The following is a 17,710-nucleotide window of genomic DNA, read 5'->3' on the forward strand; positions in this document are numbered from 1 at the left end:
TTGGCACGCGTTTACTTCCTGCCCAACAGAGCAGCGTGTGTTTTACGCCTTGTTTCGTGCTGTTGGGTGAGCAGCAGCAGTAAAGTAAAAACTTTTTAACTTAAGCTAGATCAGTCTGATAGCTTAGCGAACTAGCTAACTTTGCCACGCAGAATAACGTGGTTTAGTTTAAATGTCTGGGTAGTTTGTGTGCAGCCGGTACATCCAAGGACTTGTGTGAATGAAACAAGCTCTGTTTGAAACATGAGCCTCGCTGGAAAGAATGCAGAAGAGTCTGGTGGGTATATGCAGTTTTCTTCCCAGCATGAGAGTGCCTTTGCAAGCTCACATCTCGTTAATGGCCGTTGGATCCTTTGTCGTGGTTGACTGTGCTTTCTGTACGTGTGCAGGATGGTGCAAGAAAAACCTCCAGAAACTTCTCGCTGCAATGAAAGCCAACATCCTGGATGACAAGAAAGAGCTCAGTTATACCCATGGAGAGAGAACTCTAGACTGGGAGAAAGTGGCCTTCCCTCCTTTTTCTCCGGAGGAATGCAAACAAAAGTGGAAAGAGGTTATTCAGAAGGTGGGTCAAATTCTAACTTTAACTTAGTAACTTAGCTTGCATTTACTAGTTCAGTATCCCTAACTATTCTTTAGCAGATGTTCAAATCTTCAGTTTCACTTCAGCATTGCCTGTTTCACTGCTAAGAGCCAGACTTGAGCAAATATATGATTTACACTGTACATATCCTTGTTGTTTCTCAGATGCGGAAGGTTCGCAACCTCACAGAGCTCATTGTGGAAGCTGAAAGTGTCCTTTCTGATCCCCTCAATAACGCAAAGGTAAGTACTAGAGATGGCACGATACCACTTTAAGTCCGATACCGATATCATAAATTTGGATATCTGCCGATACCGATATGAATCCGATATAGTGTGTTTTTTAATCAATAAAACTGTTTTTGTTTTAATATCGTGCTGCATTTTGTATAAGTTCATACTCAAGTTTAAATAAACAACAACAGTAATGCTATTCTGTTATACCTGTATGTAAAAAAATACACTGCACCCAAAATATTTCATAGTTCAGCAATACTGATCAATCTAATGACCTTAAACCTACTCCATCCTTCCTATTCTGGTATTTTAAAGAGTACTTAGTAGAAATATTAAGCAACTTAACTAATAGGGTTGCAAACTCCCAGCGAAAAAAAATAGGGAACCACCCTCCACCTCATGATGCTTAAAACACTTAAACTCCCAGAGAGCAGCCATTTGGCTTTTCTACCTATAAAACCTGGAGAGCAGCCAAATGGCTGGTAGGCTTTTAGCTAAGCTTTAGCTTCAGCCAAGTTGAAGCTAAATTGGGTAGTCATTCATATGTATATTAGGTTGTTACCTGGGAATTCTGGAGGGAGGGGAGTGGGGGTGTGTGATTGAGGGGGTGGGGGAGCTGCTAAAAGCTGTGCACTTCCTTTTATGTTTCATCTTGATGCATTCTCAATCATCCAGGGAAATAAATCTCCAAAAGTCACCAACTTGGAGTGTTTCAGTTTGCCATCTTAGGGAGAAATCAACACACCGTCTAAGAAGTTTTTGCGCAAGTGAAAGCGATGTGAAAAAAATTGTCCGTGGTAACATTTCTGCCCTTGTCTAGGAATGGTTCCATCAGCCTCATTACTACATTTTCAGAAAGTCTCTCCCCAGTGGGACGATTGGGGTCCTTGCCAAGATATGGGAAGACATTGCAAATGTACTTGGATTTTAGGTCGCAAGCCACCCAAAACTTGATCCCAAACTTGTCAGGTTTACTTGCAATATACTGCAGGAAACAGCACCGAGTCTTTGATGGGAAAAGCTGTTCATCAACGGTGATATGTAGACCAGGGTTGTAGCACGTGATGCAGTTGGTGACAAATGATCCCCACACACTGGAAATTGCAGCGAACATGATCGACATGGCAGCACTGAATGCACATGTGCTGTATCAAGCATGCACCCGGACGAAGGAAAGACGGGTGGACTTCCTGGTGGAGCTTGCAAGAGAGTTGGCTCACTCTCATGTAGCTGCGAAGAAGGCAAGAAAAGAACAGTTGCTTTGGACACAACCCTCCACACCTAGCCATGGAAAAAGAGCCATGTGTCAGGTCAAACACAAATGCAAGAACAATCATGCCACTGTGCGATGTGTTCACTGCTACAGATACACATGTGGTAAATGCAGACTACAGATACCATGGCAGTGCCAGGATTGTGAGTGATTGCTGAAAATGTTGAAATGTACTCACTCACTTTTTATTATTATTTGTAAATATGTGTACAAATGGTTGGCTTTTTGTACTGTTTTTATCAATAAATCTCAGCAACAAAGGACATACACCCATGTGTGTTGATTTCTCCCTAAGACGGCAAACTGAAACACTCCAAGTTGGTGACTTTTGGAGATTTATTTCCCTGGATGATTGAGAATGCATCAAGATGAAACACAAAAGGAAGTTCACAGCTTTTAGCAGCTCCCCCACCCCCTCAATCACACACACCCACTCCCCTCCCTCCAGAATTCCCAGGTAACAACCTAATATACATATGAATGACTAGCCAATTTAGCTTTCGACGTAATCAACTTTAATTTGATGCAGTGTGGGGAAAAAATGCACAGAAATAAATTATTTTTCAAGAATAATTAAATAGATTCAACATCTTTCTTCAACAGAATTGCACACTGCACAGATGGTATCTTCCCAAAGGAAAAAGTACTATAGCTTACTAGGGTATATTAGACTTAATAGTTACTATATACAGTAATGGACTGATATACATTTTACATCAGATTAAAACTCTGGGTGTAAGATTCGGATAATTATTTATTAAAAGCTAGACATTTTAAATGAGAATAAGAAAGAAAAGTATGTCTTTGTGCCCCCTTTTCCCTGTTAATGCCCTATCGGCCCCCCTGGCTAAACTTTGCTAGATCCGCCCCTACACAGTTACCAGCTGTCAGCTACATAGAAAAAGATCCTGGTGTAGAAAGTAATATTAAATACATTCTAACAACAGCTGATCAAGCTTAAACGTGCTGCTGTTGTTCAGCCGCTGGTTTGCTCTTTCTGGTGCAAAGTGGGCCAAAAACAAACAAGAGAGACGGACTCGAGACAGAAATGCCGATCAGCTGATCATTAATCAGTTTCACGATTAATAGCAGCAGGACAGGGAGGGAGAGAAAAGAGGAAGTCGCTCCATATATCGGTTGTTAAGCTTAACGTGGGAATGCTTTACAAACATTTAGAGATGAACTTACACACTTGCTTTACTTCTCTCTGGGATCACTTCCTCGGAGATGAAATGCTGGTACACACAGCCGCTCTATCACGTGAGCACACTGCTCCGACGTGCTACGGTTATGAGCCGAGTTACGCTGTGTCGCAAGTTTTGTGAGGTGCTTTTTTGATATTTAATGGATCGGATTACATTTTTTATTTCTCTCCGATATCCGATCCAGTAATTTACGTCAGTATCGGACCGATACGTAATATCGGATCGGTCCATCTCTAGTAGGTACAGAATCATAACAATTTCTATACCTCCAGTTTGTGAATAAAAATGGCCTGTGGAAAGCTGTCTTTTAAATGTCATGTGAATCGCTTTATTTACAAAAAAAAAAAATTTTTTTTTATCAAAAGCGCCTCCTCAGTCTTACGCAGGACCAAAATCCAAAAGTAATGGGCTGCTTTAAAGCTCTCAGTGAATTCCAGTGTGGTTCTGTGATAGGATGCCACCCATGCAACAAGTGCAGTTGTGAAATTTTGTCGCTATTATTTTTTTATTTTTTTTGCAGAGTCACTCTCTAGACATCTCCAAACTTCTTATTCAGATTAGATCAAAAAAAGAGGGTAGAGAGCTTTGAAGAGTGCATTTCCATGGCTTAGCAGCTGCATCCAAGCCTCACACCACCAAGTGCAATCATTTTTCTCTGTGTGACAATCTGATGGATGAGTCTGGGTTAGGCGTTCAGTGTGGGGTTGTTCTCTGGCCCTTAATCTCAGTGACAGAAAAGTTTAGTGCTTTAGCATACCAAAGCAATTTGCACAATTTCATGGTCCCAGCTTTTTAAGAACAGTTTGGGGACGTCCCCTTCCTGTTCCAAAAAGACTGTTTCAGCCAAATAGACCGTTTGTACCATTTAATTTTTTACCTAGTAAAAGATTATGCTTGAAATGTTTACACAGCAAGCCATGTATGTGTACTGCAGAACAACAGCTGACTGTTATAGCATTGGAACATGCCATGGCTCTGGGCAGTATCTCCTTGGCCACATGGATTACACACTGCTGGTCAGGTGCATAGCGTTAAATGTGTATTCCTTTGTTGCTTGTACTTGCCCTCTACTGAGTATTCACATTTCCGAAAAATTAGCTCCATCCAGAGTACCCGAAGAGACCCATGCCCGTAAATACCTGGTATTACAAGGAAGTCTTTTCCAAGATTAAGAAGAAGAATCCAGGGATGAGCTGTGCAGGTTTGATGAAAATCGCAAGCAAAGAATTCAGTCTGCTCCCCGACAAAAAGAAGGTAAAGTATATCAGGAGCTGTCACTACAACACTGCCTGTTCCCATCGTCAGAAAAGCTCACATTTTAAGTCATGAATTATTTACTTTTTCAGGCATTTTATCTGGAGAAATACAGGAACGCATATAAAGAATTCACGAATAAGAGGGTGGAGTTGAGGTAAAAGACAAACATACGTTCCCAGCTGTGTATGTGTGGGATTGGCCCAGTAGGCTGCCTGTACAAGAAGAAGGGGGGGGGAAAGCCAAACAAATGTTTTTGTCTTTCAGGGAAAAATATGGCAAATCCCTTCAGAAGAGCAAAAGGAAGAAGGTGGTCCCTGAAAGCACCAGTGAGTCAGAGGAGGACTTTGAGGGTCTGCCTGTCAAGCCACCTATGTAAGCCATACATACACACACTTGGCTTGGCAACTGTCATGTTCATTTTATTTATAGCCTATGGCACATTTAATCAGTTCTCTCCATTACATAAGCTGTCTTTTATAGGTTAAGTTTTGATATGTGTATTTGTTTCTGCAACACAGGCCCTTTATTTACTTGGTATTGATACCAGAAATTGGTGTATTGCATAGCTCTGGTTTTCTATTCAAATTTTATGTTTGTGTTCAGTGCGTATGTTTAGCGTATTAAGAATAAAGATTATACATGGGCACAGTAATGGTGCATTAGTTTAAGACAATATTTTGTTGTTGGTGTTCTAAGTGTTGAGTTTCTTGAACAAACATGCTGGAAAACTGCATTTCTGACTGCCTGTGTGATTGTGCGGCCTGTGTTTAATGCTAACTTTGATTTAATGTAGTTTAAAATCACATCTAGTCTTCTGTGAAGAGGCTACTGAGCATGTTTGTTTGTTTTCTGTGTGTATATCTGTAGAAGTGGCTACAATTTATTCTGCAAAGAGCTGATTGGTAGTATGAGTGTCCCAACAAGAGCCTACATAAAAGAGTGGTCCCAGAGGTGGCGAAATTTAAGTGAAAAGGAGAGAAAAGCCTACAACACACGCTCCAAAGAGGTATAGCAGCATAAATTACTTTTTTTATTTTGTGATGCAAAACAAAGTTTTGAAATCAAGGTGATCTTGTTGGGTTATGTTAATAATGTCTTGAAGCAGAGTTGAACATGTAGTTCATTCATTTCAGCTGAAGATGCGGTATGAAAGTGAGTTGCATACGTATCTAATGGTAAGTTCTAAGATCATAGGTGCAGCATTGCTAACAAATCTCACGGGCTTTGTGTGAATGCTGACTTTATGTTGTATTCTCATCTTCAGAGTTTAGATGAGGAGAAGCGGAACAAGGTCCTCCGCAAAACAAAGATCAGTTTGCCTACAAAGCGTAAGGTGAGAGGACTGTTCATTGCAAGTAAATGGAAAATTCGTTTAATCTGGAAGGGCGTTTGGACCTCATGCTTTGCTCTTTATTATAAATAATAACAAATGTACAGACATGTGCAAAAGTGTTGGTTCCTTTCCACTGGGAAGAAAAAGCAAAAGACCAAAGGGGCAGGAGAGCTAGCTGAGTATGGCTTGGTCCTGTGTTCAGCACTGATGCAAGAATATTCATGGTTCAAATCCACTACCAGAATGAAGGAATGACACATTGTCCTGTTAAGGTGCCAACACTTTGCCACTTTCATTTAACAGAACAAACATTTTTCTTTGATACTTTTGGGGAATTTGGAATTTGTCACCTTTTCAGCTATCTGTTGGCAATTGCCTCTAAGAGCTTTCTGTTTTCTGAGCTCTCTTTTCATTCATGTAAGTATTAACTGCGTGGCATTGAAATCAACACGTTTGTTATAAATCTGCAGATTTTCAAAAGGAAAACCAAGGAGAAAATACCCGGCGAGCCCAAGATGCCATCCATGTGAGCATAGTTGTCAAACTCACTCACCTTCAAGGATTAATTTTAACTCGACAAATGAAATCCTGAAAGACAATTTTTAATTTTATTTATTTTTATAGGTCTGTCAACGTGGCTTTCTGCCAGGATCAGATGAAAATTCTAAAAGAAAAAATCCCAAATGCAAAAGACCGCTTTGCTGCGGCCAACAAAAAATGGCATGAACTCTCCATAAAGGACAAGTCCCGGTACCAATTAAAAGTAAATGAAAAGCTGAGGAAATACTCCATCGAGCTGCAGGAGTGGTTTAAGGTAGGAAAATATTTATTTATAATTTTCATTTTTTTTTTTAAGTTTTAATTAGTATTTAAATTTTCACACTTTTGTTTTAAAGACACTGACTCCAGATGAGCAGAATGAGTATCAAAAACAGAACCCTCGTGTGAGTACCTCAAAATTCAGTCTCCTGTTTTTGTCTTTTGTTTTCTAATATAATAACATTCCTATCCATTATTGCAGAAATTAAAATATCTTGAGGACACCTTACCGAAATATTCTGACAAGGACGAACTATTTTTGAAGCAGCCATCAGTAAGTCTGAATATTTATACAGCAAACGCCAAGTAATACACCCACATGTTCAAGTTCATGCTCGTGATATGAATGCAGTCAAGTTATTCACAGGGTTTACTTATGACTCACATTTTTACATCATGCTTGAAGAGCTTCAGGTAAATGTCGGAGAAGTCAATGTAATATAGCAATGTATATTCAGGGGGAATGAGAATAAGTGATAATGGGAATAGTATAATTTGTATGATGAAGAAAATGTTCTTTAAGCTGCACTCTTCTAATTTTTTTGTATGTCACGCAGGACTCAGAAGACGAAATCATCGAGAGCAGCAGTGATGATGAAGACGACAACATACTGGACTTTGATGAGGTTTGTGAAATATTAGACCCTTTTTTCCTTCATGTTCCTTGTTATTAAAAATGATTCAGTCCATCTAAATATGAAATGTCCCCCGTTAATCTGCAGGATGATGACGAGGAGGAGGAAGAAGATGATATAATGTTTGACATGTATTAATTGGTGATGAGATGGACAGCTGAAAAACCAAATGCAGAAAATTCAGATGCTGTTCTGAATTTGAAGAGAGGGAAAAGCCCTCGAGTGGGTGACAAAAACCTCACAACCTCACATTCTTCACCGTCTAAGGGTTTGTTCTGACTTCCACACTGAAGCAAGATGGTTTATATTTACATGGACGCTGCAGCGATGCTTGGAATTTTAATCTGTCTGTTGTGTTGTGAATCATTTTTTGCAAGTTAATGCATTCAAATGATGAAACACACAAAACACACTGGGGTGTTTTCAGATTCCTTACAGAAGGAAGTTTTGCCAGTTTGCAGCCTACTTGGCAATGCCTCCTGGCACTTACGTGTCCAATTATTTAACTTTACTCTCAGTGAACACTGGGGAGTAAAAACGCAGTGCATATCGTCGATCCATAAATTTCATTTGGGAATGTTGCCTGTCTGTGATGGGGCTAATACAGATGTATTCACGCCGACTGCCAGTTTAAAATCACTAGTTCGCCTACCATGTGTGTCTTTGGACTGTGGGAGAAATCTGGAGGTGATTCTTGCTGACCACGGAGGAGTCGAGCCTAAACATTCATGTTGTGATGTACTGTGCCAACCACTGGGCCACTGAGCTGCCTTGTGTCTCTAAATGTATAGTCTGATTAAAAACAGCTTAAATAGTTTCACTAGCTTTTTTTTTTTTTTTTCTTCACCCGTGGAAGTTCTGGTACTACTTCCACCTTTTTTGCAGTTACATACTGATTTTTCCTGCAGGTTTGAATTCAGGATTCAGAGTCTCAAATCTGTGTCTCCTGTAATTTCTGGTCTTTTTTATAGTCCATTTGAATGCTGTTTATGCTGCACACAGAGGTGGTGCTGAAAGAAAGATAAATATACTGACAGCACCTATATTTAGCTATTTTTGTAATGTGATGATACGTGTGTGTGTCATGTGGTTTCATAGAGAAGCCATTGTGAATTAGGGTGGCTAGATCCCTACAAAAGAAATGTGGGACCAAAACAGACAATTATATTTGCAAAGTTAATAAAATAAGAATAAATGGAAGCTGAAGATTATTATTATTATTATTATTATTATTAGTAGTAGTAGTAGTAGTAGTAGTAGTATGTTCTTGATAGTCTGTATTTGCCTGTATCCTGTTAATCCAGCAATTATACTGTCTGGTAACAATCTTTGGATTTCAGTCGGGATGGATCCATAGGTTGGTATGAAATGGGGAAAAATAACTAGCAAAAAAAGGACAAAAGGTATTTCTTACTAAAATGAAAACAGGCTTATCTTCATTTGACTATTAAAGAAAAAAGGGGGGGACGTCCCAGTTAAGAAGGTTCATCTTGTTATCAAACATGACTGGGAGGTTTATTATCAGTAGACACCTATTTGAGATAAAATGGTGTGATTTTCTGGATTTTTGATGGCCTTTTTTTTTTTTTTTTTTTATTACGTCCCACGTGTTTTTGCGATAAATGCTGTAAGTCTGCCTAAAGATTTGTTTAATCTTGGCTGTAAAATTCAAATAACCGGGCAAAAACTAGGAGGGGTGGTGGGGAAAAAAGTGAAATAAAGGCACAGTGTAGCTCTTTGGTAAGCGGCGTGGGGGAAACACAGTCACATGCTGCCCTGGGAGGTAAACACTCGGTTGTAGTGATGTGTCGCGAACGAAATGGCTCTTAGAGCCGGATCTTTGACGTGCAGGATGCGAGCCGTGGGTTGTTGTTTTTTTTTTTCTTTTTCTTTCTCTGACCCTCTCTCTCACTTTTTCCGCTTCAGGTAAACAATCTTTTTTTTTAAATTATTTGAATATATATCAGTGTTTGTGTATAAATACACAAATACACATATGCTTTCAATTGTGTAATTTAAGTGATCTATGGTAGCTCTGTCTTGGAAGTTCAGTTAACGCTAGAAATGTGTTTTGGAATTTGTACCTGCTTTGGAATTTGTATGTGCTTTGTCTCTAGAGGCCACTACATATATTTTTATATAAACATATATAAATAAACCACTTTTTTTACATTAATTCATTTTGTGCATAATTTTATATTATTGTTAATAATAAATTAATTAAAGCAACAAATAAACTTGAAGAGCCGGCTCTTTTTAGTGAGTTTAGGCGAAAGAGCCGGTTCTCTAAAAAGAGTCGGAAATCCCATCACTACTCTGTTGGAGTTGGTTTAGAAGAGCAGAGGAAGCAATCGCTGGTGGGAACTCGTGTAGCGATCGATTGCTCCTGCCTGATCTCTGATGTAAAGATGGGTGCCTGCCGAAACAGGTAAATAAACACAATTAATAGGGGATTTGGGTTGAGGCTGCTTTATTATCCGTCGGTGAGCTTTATGTGAGGGTTGGGGCGTCGCTTTGTCCCTTCACTCCCACCCTTGCTGGGTGTTTGTACGGGGAGTTGAAAGGCGCACAGCCGCAGTGCAGCAGCGGTGTCGGGGTTCGGGGAAGAGCCTCGTTGTTACTCTGTTTCTCCAGCGTCGAAGAAAAAAACAGCAACATAATAAAATAACACAGCCAGTCACAACTAAATGTGTTGCATAGCTTCTAATTAATGTGACAGGATTAGCATGTTTGGCTAGTAGCTGTGCGTGTTGTGTAGTTGTGCTGTTGAGGGGGGTCGTGAGTACGATACCGCCTCTCCTTTAACCTCTTGGCATTTTCAATTCATCTCGCAAGCAGCCCATTCACAGCCAAGCTCTTTGTTTTCTTCTCCAAGGTTAGGGCTAAGCTACTTTCGTTACACGGTAATACTCGGAGCACCGCTGTAGCGTCACGTTTTCCTTCTTTCGTCTGTTGTTGTTGTTTGTTTGTTTGTTTGGTTTTTTGAGTTGTTGCAGTGCTTAAAAGGGGAAAAACACCCACCAACGCCAAGTTAATGTCATTTTTTCCCCAGGTTTTAAAACGTTGGGAAGTGACTCCCTGGCAGTGTTCAACGTGCAGTTGTAAGTCCACGCATCTCACCCACAGACTGATTTGCATTCATTGTTTGCCACCGTGTTGCTTACTTGTGTATCCCTCCCGCTGCAGCCCTGTTTTGGCCAATGCTTGCTGAGCTACAGCATGACCACAGCAGTGTCTGCTCATCTGGTAGTTCTGGCAAATGAAAATGGAGGAGGTTTCAGTGTCCAGCCTGGACAACAGCAAGCTGGAGGTACAATGGCGTGGAAGCCTTCTGGTAGACTTGGAAATGCACATTGTATCTGCAGACACGTGTGGCTGAATTGCTTCAGAACAAAAACACAATAAAGCAATCAGGCAACACTGTGTGTCTTTCTCTTCCCTGCCAGGCCCTAGCTCAGGACATCCTGTCTGACCTAGTGGAGGATGCTTGCCTGGGACTTTGCTTTGAGGTCCACCGGGCAGTAAAGCAGGGCTATTTTTTCCTGGATGACACGGACCAAGAAAGTATGAGGGACTTCGGTGAGCACAGACTTTTTTCTTTTTTCTTTCTTTTCTTCTTCAGCCAAGTAAAGCTGAGTTGTTTCTTCAATATCAGCCAGTGTACACCAGAGAATAATTAACGTATAAATCAAATGACTTTATTTCGACTTCCAGAAATTGTGGACCAGCCAGGACTGGATGTGTTTGGCCAAGTGTACAACCAGTGGAAAAACAAGGAGTGTGTATGTCCCAACTGTAGCCGGAGTATTGCTGCCTCACGCTTTGCTCCACACCTGGAGAAATGTCTGGGGATGGGACGTAACAGCAGCCGTATAGCCAACCGCAGGTATGGGCATTAAAAAAGCAGCCAACACAGCTGATTTGAGACTCTGTGTGAGTAGATGCTGTGGTAATCTCAAATGTTTTCACCGTGTTGTCTTATGAATCTGAAAACCAAGGTGTTTGACTATGGCTTCCAAGGAGCCACATGTTCTTGGCATTTTTTTAAGTGGTTTTGAGAGATGGTTCATATATTTGAAACTCCAGGCTTTCTGAAGGTCTTTCAAAGGTTTTCTTTGTACATTGGCTGCTTTAACTAGACCATTTTTAAAGGAATGTTAGTTTTGTTTGCTAAGTTACTTAACACTGACCTGTGAATCATTCAAGCATATAAAAGGTGCCGAACTCAAGGACAGAACCAGTGTTGTGTCTACACATAAAAGACAACTTGGCAATGAACTAATTTTAATTTCTTACTTTTTGCAACCGGGAACCTGTAACAACAATTTGCAGTTTGTTCCAGTTTTACTTTTTGAATCTACAAAAACACCAAAGAAAACACAGTTTGACAAACCAAAATTTATTTATTTTTTTGGCACAAACACAGTGATTCCCACAGCGCTATTATCCAAAAACTTGGGATATCTTGGGGTGATGTGCATTGTGTCAAAGAAACTGGACAAGTGGAGGACAAAAGAAGTAGTGGCAGACCTTTAAAAAAAACAAAAAAAAAAAACTATGTACACCAAAGAGATGAAACAGGACCTGTTCACCCAAGCCTCTTCAGAAATGAACTCAGTGGAAGGCTGTCTGTCAAGAAGACATTCTTAATGAAGGGAAACAGAGAGGAAAGGCTGAGACATGCAAAATTACACAAGAACTGGACTGAAACACGTCTGATGGAGTAATATATACATAAGTGAAATTGTGAGTATGCGCTGTGGAGGTCAGGAAAGAGGCACAGCAGTGAGTTTCTACAGCCATCTGTGAAACACATTGGAGGCCCTGTCACCACTGTGGGGAAAAAAAAAAAAACCCAGATATTGATTCATCATGCAATAATATCTGGAAAATAATTGGCAACAGCAAGCCAATGATCCCAATCACACTGCTAGTGCAGGTAAAGCATACCTGGATATAAAAACACACAACGGAACACCATACCGGTAAGTCATGGATTGGCCTTCCCAGAGCCAGGACCTCAATGTCGAGGCAGTGTGCGATCATCTTGAGAGAGAACAGAACAAAAAGGCATATCATAAACTTGAAACTCATTAGAATTGCCCATATTCTCTATATATACCTTATATACTCTGTTTCCATGTTTCATTAAATCACCGCACCTATCCCTCATCTTCCTAGCAAAATAAACATAAATGGAAAGGGGGGGCTCAAGACTTTTGCACAGTATTCTATATAAGCTAAATATGCTGCAGGCGTTATGCTGCCTGCAGCATAGTGAATAATGATAATCTTATGAACTCCAGAAACAAGAAAACAAAAAAAATCAGTTTCAGCCTGAAGTCGGTTTGTTTCATAATCAAACTGTTATTTGCAGTGAATAATGCTGACTCACTCCGTGTGTGTGTGTGTGTGTGTGTGTGTGCGCGCGCGCGCGCAATACCTTGCTTGTTCCTCTTTTACAGAATAGTCACTGGTAACAACACCAACAACAAGTCAGAGAGTGACCAAGAGGATAATGATGACGTCAATGATAACGACTGGTCTTATGGGGCAGAAAAGAAAGGTGACGCTCTCGTAGTCTTGGGCTGCGCATGCGTGAAATTTAAATGTGACTAATATTTGTTAACTCTGAGTTAAATCTCTAAAACAAATCTTTCTTTTACAGCCAAGAAAAGGAAATCTGATAAGGTACTTTTTTTTTTTTTCATCAAACCTTATACTTTAACTAAACAAACATGTTGGGCATTGCTGCTTTAATAGCCCCAGCATTTGTCTGCATGTAAAAACTCAAAAATAAAATATTTTGTCTTTCCACCTCAGAATCCAAACTCACCAAGAAGATCCAAATCATTCAAGCATAAGAACAGTGAGTGAAAACAAGATTTTAACTTCCTGCTGGAGCTTGTCTGTATGTAATCAGATCTTAAAACAGTGCAGCTTTGCTATATGCTGTCATATGTATACTATTAGTTAAATTACCCACAGATCACTTTATAACAGTGGATACCAGAGTGAAGCATAGCAGAGTCAGCATATAGAATCATTTTCACATTACAGTGTATGAAACATGTTTTGTTCTGTCCTTATATTGGTCTGGCTGAAGGTATTATGTTTCCAGGTTACGCCTATCTGTCAGTACAGTCCATACTGTAGTGGTTTACACATTCGCCTAACAAATGAAAACTCCTCAGCCCGATCGCAGGAGGAGACACAAATCCCTTTGAGGTTGCATCAAAAAGAAAAAAGAAATCTGCCAAACCAAGCATGCAGAGCTGCCCGCTTGGCAACCCTTTAAAAATAAGGGAGCAGCCAAAAGTAGCTGCTGCTTCTACCAGTCTATCCCCATGTAAGTGATTTCAAGGGCAAAATTACACAAGAATTCCCTAATAATCTATGTCTAATAGAATAAAGTGAAGTGGTGAATTTTATTGTCCCAAATGTCAACTACGTGGTAACGTCAGCTGATTTTATTAGCCACTATTAATGAGTGTAATTCAACAGGAAACTATGACCATATATTTGGTCGCATAATGAAGTGTTAAAGGTGTTTGGCTTCAGACTGTGGTGGCTATAAAGATATCCTGTTTTGCTTTCTCTATATGTGTCACATCCCTGACTTCATAAGATTTCTACCACACCAAAGTATGATGCGGTAGAACGTTTGGTTCTGTAGAATAAAGAAACTTCACAGTGTAGCAACATGAGGTTCTTATATAGCGCTTTTCTACTCTGAACATTCAAAGCTCTTTATACAACTTGTACATTTACCCAATCACACCCAAGCACTTTCTAAGTTGTTAATTGCTCCCTATCTAACATTCATACACATTCACACTCTGATGGACGTGTGATGCCATGTTTTATTAATGTTGGGTTAGTATCTTGCCCAAGGATATTTGGCATGCAGACTAGAGCAGACTGGGATCTAACCTTCCAGTTAGTAGCCGACCTGCTCTACCACCTGAGCTACAGCTACCCCCAGGCACCTACTGGTATAAACCAAGTGTACAACTAAAAAGAAATATTTAAAAAAAAAACTTAACAATTTCTGCTAGCTAGCATATTATAAAAATAATTCAAAATACACTCACTGGCCACTTTATTAAATACATCTTTCTTGTGCTGGGTTGGAACCCCATTTGTGCACAGAAGTGCCCTCATGTTTCATGGCACAGGGTCAACGCAGTGCTGGAAACATTCCTCAGAGATTCTGGTCCACATTGATAATGGCCAAATTGTGCCAAGGAGATATTTCCCCACACTCTTACACTGCCACCAGAAGTCTGAACAGTTGAGACAAGGTAGAATGGATCAATGGTTTCTTGTTTTTGTTTTTTTTACGCATGTTGCAGCAAAAACTAAGCCTCACCATACCAGGCAATGTTTTTCCAACCTTCTATTGTCCAAATTTGGTCAGGAAATGTGTCTTAGGTTCCTGTTCTTAGCTAACAGGAAGGGCATCCGCTGTGGTCTTCTGCTTCGAGGCTAAACATGTGCGTTCAGAGATGCTCTTCTGTGTACCTTAACTGTATTGTGGTTATTACCATACTCCAGATGTCTGGCATCAATGAGGCACTTTCACCCATAGGACTGCTGCTCATTGGATATTTTCTGTTTTCTTTAAACCACACTTAAATCATCTTTTTTTCCTATTCTGAGGCTCAATTTTAATTTCAGCAGGCTGTCTTGAGCATCTCTACATATCTAAATGCACTGAGTTGCTGCCATGTGGTTGGCTGGTTAGATATCTGCCTTAATGAGCAGTTGAACAGCTGTACTTAATAAATTGTCTGGTGCACATATAATTTAGAACCAGTAATAGTGTAGTGATTGAGACACTAAACACCAGTTGAAATCAATTATGTGTCTGGATTGAATAAATAAATGGCGCGTGTGTTCCTCTAGGCATGATGGGTCCCAGACGTCGCATGGACAACCAGGAGAGCCCACGCATGCTGATGAAAGACGAGGCATTCTCTCAATAACACAAACACACATTCTCTCACCATCGTGTGTGCGGAGATGCACACAGAGACACGCTCACGGGACGACCAACAACACTTCACCTTTGGTTCTTTATGTTGTGAAATGAATGGACGTTGATGGTTAAAGGCAACGTTTGTGGTGTTTGCTGCTCTGCAGAAGCAGTTCAGAACTCCCAACCTTATACTTGACAAATTTATTTTTATTCAGAAAATCATTGTACCAACACTTATTTTGTTTTTTTTTAATAATTTTATGTAGTTATCATTTTCGACTGATACTTGTCACCAAATATGATTTCACTGCACAGATGTAAACTGCAGTGTAATTCATTCAGAGACGGTGTACGCTTACAGTATTTTCTTTTCATAAAATACAGAAATGATTACACAGTGGATGTCCTTATATTACCTCACATTTTACAATCTCATTCTTTGAAAAAAAAAAACAATAATGTCAAAGACAATCCTTGCTAATGGTTTGTCTTATTTTCACCTTTCACTGTCTGAATTTCTCAAACAGAATTTAAAGACAAGCATCTCTGTCGTTCACCTGTGGAAACTTGTTTCACAATGTTCAGGACACGAACTCCTTAAGTGTAGAAGCAGGTATTTGGTGCAGAAAGCAGGTTTCTTCATTTTTTGGTGGGATAGAGTTGCTTGTTTTCTAGCATTGAAATATGTCTTTGTATCATGTGTTTACATTGTAAAGGGTTACATGTGTCCTTGGTGTGATGTGATAGTGTAAATATTCTAATAGTTGAATTGCTGCTATCATGGCTCAGTTTGTTTCATCTGTCTAGCAAAATAAATGATTTGTTATCTGTCCTGTGTTTTCACATTCATTTTAACAAAAGTATAAAACGGCAACCAAGTACATGGAATTAATGTCTAACTGATCAACAGGGGGTGCTGTTGATCAGATGATGTACACATGCTTCTGTTGCTAGATGTGGGGCTAAATATTATCTTGGTTAGTGTGGTTGTAGGTCATATTCTCAGAAAACTGTCATGTTGTAAACACAGCCATGTTCATACAGTTCAAGCTTCTTATTCAGAGTTCATTGTGCCAAGGGGGAGCTGATAATGTTGTTTTGTGTAGCCTTCCTAAACTCTGCAGTACAGGCATTAATGTAGCCCATAGGTTAAAAGATTTTGATGAGCAATAGTTCTCAAGGCTTTCTGAAAGTCTTTCAAAGTTTTTCTTTAAATGTGGGCTGCTTTGTCACTCATATTCATATTCAGTCCTTGTACCTGACCATCTTTGGGAGAATGTTTTTTTCTCTTTAAATTTAAGCATAAAAGGGGGCATTTAACTAACGGGAGGAACCAGTTTTATGTCTGCATATACCAGATAGCTTAGCACAGGACCAGTTTTAAAGTGGCACTTTTTTAGACACAAATAATTCCAAAGATAACACAGTTTGAGTATGTTACAGCAACAAGCTGGTTTCTAAAGAGCTACTAGCTGAAGACTTGGCATAATTTGGTATTAGGTGCAAGAAAAACTGGACAAATAGAGGGGGGGGGGGGGGGGGGGGAGTGCCAAGCCTAAAACAAATATCTACAACAGATGAACAGTAAACAGAAAAAATCCAGAAAAACTGACAGAGGATCTATGTACCGTTTACTGAAGGCTCATCAGAAGTAACCTCAGAGGAAGGTTGGCCATCAACAAGCCATTCTTAAGGAAGGGAAATGGAGAGAAATGGCTGAGGTATGCAAAACTTCACAAGAATTGGACAGTACAGAGGAGGTTAGGGGAGTGGTAGAACAGTGGGTGTCTACAGTCATCTGTATAACATGGTGGAGGCTCTCTCGAGGTTTGGGGCTGTGTTTCAGCAAATGGTGTTGGGGATCGCTTTAAAATTAATGGAAAAGTACCATCATATTTAGATCCACCATGCAATGCAATCTGAGAAGTGTCTGACTGGCAGTGACATCATTTTTTAGCAGGAAGGTAATCCCAAACAAAGAAGAGCTTTGAATGTCCCTCAAGAAGACTGGAGGGACATATAGCTAAGAGAACTATTCCTGAAGAGCATTTAAGTTGCTTAAGAGAGTTCATGCTGTGCTGATGAATAAATGTAGCCATACCATGTTGGCTTTCAAGCTCGCTAGAATTGTACAGCCTCTGTTTTTTTTCCCTTTTCTTTTATCCTGCATTTCCCTATATGTCTCAGTAAATTGCCTACTCCCAGTATGAACCTTCCAGATCCCTCAGGTCATCTGGATCCAGCTTTTTATCAGTTCCCAGAGTCAGAACCAGACATGGAGAAGCTGCATTCAGCTTTTATGCTCCATATATCTGGAACAAACTCCCAGAAAGCCTCAGATCAGCTGAAACACTCAGTTTATTTAAATCCAGGTTGAAGACTCCTGTT

The 17,710-nt window shown here is 39.9% G+C and overlaps 2 protein-coding genes and 1 long non-coding RNA gene across 7 annotated transcripts in view; 2 read left to right on the forward strand and 1 right to left on the reverse strand.

Annotated features, from left to right (window-relative positions):
* Positions 1-9,517, forward strand: LOC146568489 (nucleolar transcription factor 1-like). Its single transcript, XM_085284550.1, has 15 exons — positions 1-277; positions 390-565; positions 748-825; positions 4,396-4,551; positions 4,644-4,708; positions 4,819-4,926; positions 5,422-5,560; positions 5,688-5,729; positions 5,819-5,887; positions 6,358-6,413; positions 6,512-6,701; positions 6,784-6,831; positions 6,909-6,980; positions 7,264-7,332; positions 7,429-9,517. The coding sequence occupies exons 1-15, from the start codon at positions 244-246 to the stop codon at positions 7,477-7,479; spliced, it is 1,353 nt and encodes a 450-aa protein (XP_085140676.1). The 5' UTR covers positions 1-243; the 3' UTR covers positions 7,480-9,517.
* On the forward strand, positions 7,474-16,154 carry atxn7l3b (ataxin 7 like 3b). Of its 5 annotated transcripts, none has more exons than XM_085284554.1 (9): positions 7,474-7,609; positions 10,394-10,442; positions 10,528-10,651; positions 10,788-10,920; positions 11,056-11,227; positions 12,807-12,907; positions 13,010-13,032; positions 13,165-13,210; positions 15,250-16,154. In XM_085284554.1, the coding sequence occupies exons 3-9, from the start codon at positions 10,601-10,603 to the stop codon at positions 15,327-15,329; spliced, it is 606 nt and encodes a 201-aa protein (XP_085140680.1). In that variant the 5' UTR covers positions 7,474-7,609; positions 10,394-10,442; positions 10,528-10,600; the 3' UTR covers positions 15,330-16,154. The 5 variants fall into 5 exon arrangements, with proteins under 5 accessions (XP_085140680.1, XP_085140677.1, XP_085140681.1 ...); XM_085284551.1 differs by lacking the exon at positions 7,474-7,609 and adding an exon at positions 9,642-9,769; XM_085284555.1 differs by lacking the exons at positions 7,474-7,609; positions 15,250-16,154 and adding exons at positions 9,642-9,769; positions 13,463-15,241.
* The window catches only part of LOC146568491 (uncharacterized), a 7,545-nt gene continuing 1,371 nt past the window's right edge, over positions 11,537-17,710 (reverse strand). Inside the window, exons 2-3 of the long non-coding RNA XR_014893628.1 lie at positions 12,292-12,387; positions 11,537-12,174 (exon numbers count right to left, since the gene is read on the reverse strand). This is a non-coding gene — a long non-coding RNA (uncharacterized LOC146568491). The remainder of the gene's footprint in view (positions 12,175-12,291; positions 12,388-17,710) is intronic.

This window comes from Mchenga conophoros, linkage group LG8 (assembly GCF_057382185.1).
Source record: "Mchenga conophoros isolate Kocher_MC1m ecotype Shallow Benthic linkage group LG8, M_conophoros_male_GT1.1, whole genome shotgun sequence".
In the NCBI taxonomy this organism is placed as follows: Eukaryota; Metazoa; Chordata; class Actinopteri; order Cichliformes; family Cichlidae; genus Mchenga; species Mchenga conophoros.

Coding starts and splice junctions, on each gene's coding strand:
- LOC146568489 (XM_085284550.1), top strand. CDS start 244: ATGAGCCTCGCTGGAAAGAATGCAGAAGAGTCTG. Junction 5,888..6,357: donor GTTTGCCTACAAAGCGTAAG/GTGAGAGGACTG, acceptor ATAAATCTGCAG/ATTTTCAAAAGGAAAACCAA. Junction 7,333..7,428: donor ACATACTGGACTTTGATGAG/GTTTGTGAAATA, acceptor GTTAATCTGCAG/GATGATGACGAGGAGGAGGA.
- atxn7l3b (XM_085284554.1), top strand. CDS start 10,601: ATGAAAATGGAGGAGGTTTCAGTGTCCAGCCTGGACAACAGCAAGCTG. Junction 11,228..12,806: donor AGCCGTATAGCCAACCGCAG/GTATGGGCATTA, acceptor CCTCTTTTACAG/AATAGTCACTGGTAACAACA. Junction 13,211..15,249: donor ATCATTCAAGCATAAGAACA/GTGAGTGAAAAC, acceptor GTGTTCCTCTAG/GCATGATGGGTCCCAGACGT.